General features: G+C 26.9%; 1 protein-coding gene across 1 annotated transcript; it reads left to right on the plus strand.

The window, feature by feature from the left end:
* The first annotated feature begins 979 nt into the window (after window positions 1-979).
* LOC113369434 lies at window positions 980-8,254 on the plus strand. Its single transcript, XM_026610178.1, has 4 exons — window positions 980-1,039; window positions 1,292-1,396; window positions 3,011-3,176; window positions 8,130-8,254. The coding sequence occupies exons 2-4, from the start codon at window positions 1,343-1,345 to the stop codon at window positions 8,252-8,254; spliced, it is 345 nt and encodes a 114-aa protein (XP_026465963.1). The 5' UTR covers window positions 980-1,039; window positions 1,292-1,342.
* The last annotated feature ends 898 nt before the right edge of the window (window positions 8,255-9,152 follow it).

The following is a 9,152-nucleotide window of genomic DNA, read 5'->3' on the forward strand; positions in this document are numbered from 1 at the left end:
AATAAATCTTTATATATATATATATATATATATATATATATATATATATATATACATGCAAGGAAATAATACAAATCAATTGTTATCAATCAAATTCTGTTTCTGAGTATTTGATATGCATGTGATAATAATGACTAATTTATAAAGGTGATAATGCTATTACGTTTTGGATTCCAAGTAAACCATATTTCATTACCAGTTTTGTCTTAATCCTAGTCCCGGGTTCGAATCCAACCTCGGTCGGTTCGGTATCAAAGCAGCTTGATACCAAATTTTCACTTGAAATCATAGATTTCAAATATGATTTCAAGTGAAAATGGACTTTCGTGGGCATAGCTGTAGTGGCAACATGCCACTTGGAAATAAAAAGTCATCACTATTACAGCAATTGTAATAATTCAGCACATAGAGATGGGACAACTGTTTGGGTTGCCATCTATAATAATAAGATAATTGATCACAACAGCTCATAGAACTCATAAGTTCTGATCGCTGTTAAAGAATTTTTTTTAAAAAAAAAAAAAAAAAGTTTTGTCTTATATAACTGTTCGAATAATGTATGACTAAACTTATACTGAATACACATACATTTTTTCATATACATTAAACAGAAGTACGTATTGATAACATTTCAGAAATTCCATTTTCGAATGTTGAAGTTTTAAAGTTCGCGCTATTATTTGACAAGTGAGACATTTTGTATTTATGTATGTGAAGTAAGACGATTTTGAGAAATTGAAAACGGATTTTATTTGCAATTATAATTGTAAACAAATACTTTTTAAATATATATATATATATATATATATATATATATATATTATATATATATTTATATATATTATAATTATAATTATAATATAAAAATATCTTTTAAAATAACCGCCTAACATCCCTTAATATCGACAGGTTGGTATCAATGTACAACAATATGAGATGGTTCATCAGCGGCTCGACCGTTTGCCGCAATGTCGGCAATAAACAACACATGTTTTTAATAATGGTGTTCTCAAAAGGATAACTTTGCAGTTTCGAGCAGGTAAATGATTCAAATTTTATAAAAAGCCAATGTGCTCGCAATATATATTGTGGAATTATGTTGTAATATCAGACTGGAAGTGATAAATCAACCGGTTTGGTTTCATGTCCATGATGGCATGTAAAACATTACGTCAAGACAACTTTGTGCAAAATTTTGTCATAAATTTGTGTTTTAATGCATATCTTCGAAATCAAATACTGTTAATAATTGTTTGGATAGTAGCAAATCATTAATTTTTAAATAATCTAGGTACAATATGGAGAAAATTACAAAGATGATGTTGTTATGGAATACTAATCAATGATTCAACAATCGACTACTTACAAGTACCTGTCAATACCGAACTTTTCATCAGTAAGTATTATTTAATCTATTAATTATTTAGTATTTTTACATATTTATATACCAATTGACGTCTTACAATGATGGGCACGCCTATGACTTTATGTTTTTACTTTAATTTTTATTTGTACGCAAGGCCGTGCGTGTTTCTAAATTTTCTTCTGATAAAAACAATCAGTAAAGTATTTTTATGGCTCGCCAAAATTATTTTCTTGCCAAAGATTTAAGGAAATGATGGCTGTCGGCACGTTGTAATATGAAACTTGACGAAGTAGAAGATCTTTAAGTGTGTTTTCTTGTTGACCTCGGACAGAAATGATAGAAAAGTGTATTGAATCGATGTTCAGAAGTGAATGTTAATGGAAAATATTATTAGAGGATTTATTTTCTTTCAATGGTTGAGATCGTATTTGACCAAAAGTTATTTTGGAATAAATATTTTAATTATTTTGAATGAAATGTATAAAATTACAAGAGAATGAAGTTACTAGCGTGAAGTTGCACATGGCGCCCTTTTATGTTAATTTCATATATTCAAATTAGATTTGGAGGTAGATTTGTTTAACATTGTATTTAATTGCAAGGAAAATAGTATTCTTCTATAATTATTTATATTGTATATAATAGGTACAATCCATGTTTCATAAAATGATAAAAAAATTAATAATTTCGGAATTAAATCATTAATGGACAATAGTTAGGCGCCCTTTTATGCTAATTTCATATATTCAAATTAGATTTGGAGGTAAATTTGTTTAACATTGAATTAAATTATTGAATTAAATAAAATTATTTTTATTGTATATAATACAATCCATGTTTCATAAAATGATAAAAATTTAAATAATTTTGGAATTAAATCATTAATGGACAATAGTTAGTATATAATCAATTTCCAAGTATAATGTTATAAATTATGATGAAGTATAGTCTGCAAAAATATCTAACAAAAGGATAAAGCAAACATAAATGGGTTATTTTGTCCATATTTAATTTTCATATTGGTTTTTAAAACTATACTGGTTATATTTATAATGATTGCACTTTATATTTATATTATATCTAAATTTGCACTGAAGATGAACCCAAATCACGATTCGAAACGTATGATGTGGTAATTAAATATTCAAATTACTTATCAATTAAATATTTAAATTATTAATTATGTTTATATCTACTTATATATGTATTAAATAATTATTTATATTATAAATTACTATGTTTCAAATTAATTTATGGAAACAATTTCCATGTATTTTCAACTCGCGTCGAACTTTGAACGCATCAGGGGGCTCTTATGTTCTTTTTACGTAACCATTAAACAAATTGCATAATTAAAGTATCTATTATTACTATTAAATATTATTACTTACCGCAAATATTAAATTGAACACGAACAGAACGTATTTAACGAACGATATTCCGCAACCCATCTTGTATGTAAAATCTTTCCTCGCGCTTATATATATGGCAACACTAAAAATTCCTGTCTGGAAAATTAACAAGAGCGTTGTACGTTCTCACACTTTTGATAATAATAATAATATAAATAATATATCACACGTTTTAATACTTTGTTATTATATTTGTTTTATTTATAATTTTATTTAATTCGATTTTTTTTAGTGTTTTCGACGTGGCATACAAGTTGGCGTCACACAAGTTATTTACTCACTGACTCTATTGTGCTCCTATGAGCGTTGGAATGAAACGAAGAACACCAATACAGACGGAGCCCCCCTAGTGTACAATCAGAGGTTGTTGCTTTATAGTAGTGGTGGTGCTCGAGCAGGTGTGGTCAGGGTAAAAGATAGAATAATATGCAGTAGTAAAGGAGGAAATACGTGATTTTGTGTAATGATGTCCATTGCGCTTTTGAATTCTAGAGTAGGACGAGTTGTTGTTAGACAATATTGTATGTTATTTGTTTTCCAAACACGTAATTTATGTAAATCGAATGGTTTACAAATTATAAACATTTTTATCTGCAAGTGCAGATTTATGAAATAAGAAATATTTTTACAATTATGAGTATCAGAAGTTAGTTTCAACCCTAGAGTATAACGAATTTTTAAAGGAATATTTAATATTGTAAAATGCGTCATATTGTTTAAATTAATCGAATTATTTAAATTCGTACAAACTTTGAAATATTTTATGCATTTCTGCAAAAAAGTAATTGCTTTTTATTCGAATAGTTTGAAATTTATATAAAAAGGATAAATCTTGATAAATCTTGTTCGAATCTCGATACGATCTTGATGAATTTCGTACAATCTCGTTCGAATCTCTATGAATTTCGTACAATTTTGATGAATCTTTTACAATCTCAATAAATCTCGTTCGAATTTCGATAAATATCGTTCGAATCTCGATGAATCTCGTACAATCTTGATGAATCTCGTACAATCTCGATGAATCTCGTACAATCTCGATGAATCTCGTACAATCTTGATGAATCTCGTTCAATCTCGATGAATCTCGATACAATCTCGATGAATCTCATTTAATTTTGATAAATCTCAATAAATCTCGATACAATCTCGATGAATTTCGTACAATCTCGTATAATCTCTGCCAATTCGTTCGAATCTCTATGAATTTCGCACAATTTTGTTGAATTTCGTACAATCACGTTGAATCTCGTACAATCTCGATAAATCTCGTTCGAATCTCGGTGAATATCGTTCGAATATGATTGAATCTCGATCTCGGCGAATCTCTATGAATCTTATAAAATCTCGATGAATCTCGTACAATCTTGATGAATCTCGTACAATCTCGATGAATCTTACAATCTTGATGAATCTCGTACAATCTCGATGAATTTTGTGCAATCTCGTTCGAATCTCGATGAACATCGTTCGAATCTCGATGAATCTCGTACAATCTCGATGAACATCGTTTGAATCTCGATGAATCTCGTTCAATATCGATGAATCTCGTACAATCTCGATTGAATCTCGTACAATTAGTATCGTTTTTTGGCATTTGTCAAAATTAGATTTCATCGACGTTTGCTTAAAAACGCCTGCATCTGTTTCAGATTTTTTTTCAACTCGTTTTATTTAGCAATCAGAAATACATAAAAATTCCTATGAGCTAAAATGACAATGTTTAAGAGCGATGCCTAGGAAGAGCTCCAATGAGAAATTTTAATTTTGTTTCAGAAATTTAAAAGCCATTTGATGCATGTCAATAAAGATTATCGTTTGTCAGTTTTGTGCGACGAACTGTCGAGCCGTTTCTTTATAATTTGGAAAAAAATGTTAAACTTTTCGTCCACATTTAAGCTCATACTACCGAATCGATTTAAAAAAATCAAAACTTGTTCGAATCATATTAATTGGAAATGGTACTGATTAGTTTTAGGAGAAAATCAACCAAGCTGTTTTCTTGAAATTAACTGTTTAAAAAAAAAATTAAGCTGATTTTCATGGAAACTTTTTGACCATTAAAGTCCTACAAAAACTGGTTCAATTATAAAATAATTATTGATTTTTGAAAATTTACTCCTAGAAAATACTCCGAGTTAACGTGTTCGTTCGTTTCTAATTATGTGTAATAAATCCACTCGGAATACTTTTAATCACTCATAAATTAATTCACATTTTATTGATTAAATCGATTATTTACACTTAGCGGGAAGTTCATGTAACTTGCCTCAATGCAAAATACCAATACCAACTACTTTAATTTTAAATTTACCCCACCTCTACCCTTCTTTTTTTGTATATTGTTTTTATACATAAAATTATAATGTATATTATATAAAGCTCTTTTTAATTATTATTTTTTCTAGAACCGTTTTATAAACGGCAAAACTTTTTTTGGCGAGCACTGTTATCTTTGTTAAAATATGTGTGCGTGGACAAAGCATGCATTTATACACACATTTCTATATATATACATATATGTCCGTATATATAACTACACATGCATATATAATAGTTACTGGAAATGTTGTTTCCTATTGTCAGGTTGTTGCGATGACGTTCATGTTTTTTTTCTCAATTGTATGTGTGTGTTTTTGTCCGTTATAAATCTACAAAGAAATAATCACAATGTAAAGCTATCATAGAAAAATGTGTGTATATATATATATATATATATACATATACATATAAAATAAGAAAATTTCTTTGAAAACCGCGAACGCCTCAAAGTAAACATGAGTAATTAACTACGTCTAAAATTAGTCAGATTGTTGTAAAGTACTCTTTTCAGAATATTATTGTAATTTTGATAAGAATTTCTGTACATAGTGTTATTCATAGTATATATGAATCATTTAGTCTAATATAATTGATCTATTTGACAAATTTGTACAAAATTAAATAATCCACAACATTGTTTAACATAAAAATGATATACAACAAAATCTGCTCATAAATAGTAATGAAAAATGGAAAGTGTTCTTTCAGAATTGGAGAAACATTGCAGTTTGATTGGGTACAAAACGAGGCTGCTTCTTTATTTGTAATTATTTCTATCATAAATTATACTTTGTTTTATTTATTGATTAAATATTGATATCAACAAAGATTATTTGCAATCGATATCTTTGAATGAATAAATATTAGTAGTACAAATCGTAATCGTATCTAGATGAGAGATGTTGGAAGAAATGAGAAAGTGTTCAATTATATAACTGCTTAAGATGTTATATATATATATATATATATATATATATCATTATATATTATATATAACTGTAATAAAATATAAATTGTTATAAATATTTAATGATTACATTTGTTAATTAAAACAGCTCCAGTCAGTACCCAATTGAGCTTTTAGAGTAGGTTACTTTTTACTTAACTTATAAATTAATTTTAAGACTAAGAAAAATGTACAGTTTAATTTTATACAATTTTGTTAACATTGTATAAACAGTTTGAAAATTATTAGAAACAAATTCACAAATAATTGGCAAATGTATGTATGAGAGAACTCACTAAAAGTCTGTTTTTTAATTGCCAAGATTATTGAGTTTCTATTTGATATTATAATGCTAAACAATTTTGTTCGTTATTCATTTTGCACAAATTTTTCAAATTATTTATTAACTTCCCGTAGGGTAAGTTATTGTAATCGACCAAAAATCGAAATTAAAAATTTTTGCATTTCTCGACGTTTTGAAGATTTCTGAAAATTTTGGCATACCTCAGAAAAAATAGATGTGTGTGTGTGTGTCTGTATGTATGGATACAATTTTTCGGTCACGATTTCGGGCGCACGGATCAACCAATTAAAAAGGTTCAAAAAACATTCGATTCCTATTGATAGGGAGATGTGCTAATTAGTTTTTGGCATAGGCAGGCTCAGCCATTTTGAAGATACGGAGCTAAATGTGCAAAAAATGGCAGTTTTTGAGAGAACTAAGCGTCCGATTTAAATGATTCAAAGAACTTTCTGCTTGTCTTACCAAAATAATTAATTTTAGAAAAGAAATTGTTGTTTCAACATTTTTTTTATTTTTTTTTAAAAAAGAAAAAAAATTGTATATCGAAAACAATTCAGATTTTATTTTGAATTCTAACTATAGTTCTAATATACTTTAAACAAATAATTTCAACTTTGCAATTCAGTTTATATAATTCTTATAAATATTACACAATGTTACAATATTTATAATAATCTATTTGAAAACATTCAGTATTCTTCGAACATTTCGTTACGGTACGGGAAGTTCCAGCAATTTGCCTTAAAGCATGATGTCATACATCCGACTAGTTTATTTTAAAAAGGCTCATTCAGAGTTATTATATGATTAAAAAGTGCGTTTGATTACTTTATGGAAGGTTCATTTTCAATTGTTTTAATAAAGTATACCAAGTTTCTGTAGAATATTATAATAATAAAAAATATTTTTTTCATTTAATTTTCACAAAAAATTTAATAACTTTTTATAAATTCTTACAAAAGATAACACAGACAAATTCACAAATAAATGGTGATATAATTGAATTTTAAGTAATTAATTTTTTATTGTTTAAAAACTAGGTCCATGTATAAATTACAAATGTAAATTCATGTGTTGTTTCATAATATATAGATGTATACAATATACAAAAAATCAACAAATGAAAGTGTACGCGTAGTTTATAAATAGTGAAAGTTATATGTGCGTGGGCCAAAAATTTTTGACTGCGACATGATTTTCATCTCTTTAGACAATTGCCATTTAAGTTTTCGTATGAATCTTACTAATTTAATAAATATAAATAAAAATATGAATTTTGTACATTCGATATTTTAATTTAATATTACTAATCAAAATATTATTATTTTATTTATTATAAGAAATTGAATTCGATTGTAGCATCCAAAAGGAATAATTCTGTAGAAATTTAATAGTAATTAATTTTATATTTATAAATACTATTAATAATTAGTACTATATCTTACATAGAGTTAATATTAATAATAGTGAAATTCTATTTGTATTTAATTTTACTGAAGATGAGTCGAATCAAGATTCGAATTTATTTAGCTATTCTTTAATTAATTAAGCTATCTAACTTTGTATAAATGAATGAACGCCTGAATGTATGTATATATTATATACACACATCTATATATATATATATATATATATATATATATATATATATATATATATTTATATATTGGGTATATATTATAATTCGCAGTCGAATTTATCTCTCATTCGTATATGCGCGAACATTTGCGAGAATGACCGAGTCTGAAAGACGCCAGATGAATGATTTTGTATTTTCAGGGACGAATCAGGAGTATTTTGATAAGGGACAATGGCGCGTTGCACGGTCAGCCGAACTTTACCAGAGAAGAAAGAGTAGTTTTTATTTAAAGAAAAAAAGTAGGCTGTATTACCTGAAATCCTAATTTAGAGGGCAACAAACAGCAGTTTATCTAAAACCATGCATATTTTCTGAAGGGTCAAACTTAAACTCGAAACGTAAGGTAAGGTATATTTTGGAAATATAGTTTAGTTTTCTCTCTATTGTCCGCATGGAATCCTACTTAAAAATCTGTTTGATTTTTATCTGTGTACCAATCGTCTGATTTTTTTTCTGTTTATTAATATATATTATATATATATATATATATATATATATATATAATATAAATAAGAAGTGCAAGTTTTATAATTTAATATTTTTGCTGTAAGCTTATGAAATAATATAAAGCATTGCATACTTTATTTATCATTTTGTAAATAATGATAAGTTATGATAGTAGTTATGTGAAAATAAAACAGATAAAACCTTGCAGAGGGAAGGGATATGTTTGCTATAAATATATATATTAATTATATATATATATAATATATATATATTAATACATATACATACATGTCTTATAAAACGTCCATTCAAAAATATTAGGTTTTTCAATAAAATTTATTTTATACTTTTACAAAACAAGAAAATACAAAATTCATTTCTATCCAAAATCAGTTCAACCTATAAAGAATCTCCAGTATTCTGAATAAGTGCTTGGATCTTTGGTAATATTCCTGTCAATAATTTTTGATACTAAATTAAGTTTTAATACTAATTCTTCTTTTTACGAATATCTTTAGGCGTAGACTTCATGCACGACCTAGAAGGAAACATAAATTCGAATATAAAGTAACAAACAAACCACTTATTGTTATTAGTCACAATATCATCAATCTGTTATTATATTTTATTTACCTGAATGCCATTTTACAGGTAAAATACAGGACCAGCAGAAAGCCTAGAAAACAGCTGCCACAAATCCGATAACGTCAAATAAC

The sequence above is a fragment of the Ctenocephalides felis genome, unplaced genomic scaffold, assembly GCF_003426905.1.
Source record: "Ctenocephalides felis isolate EL2017-DRISC unplaced genomic scaffold, ASM342690v1 CF-g0.4_SCAFFOLD_00782, whole genome shotgun sequence".
Taxonomy (NCBI): domain Eukaryota; kingdom Metazoa; phylum Arthropoda; class Insecta; order Siphonaptera; family Pulicidae; genus Ctenocephalides; species Ctenocephalides felis.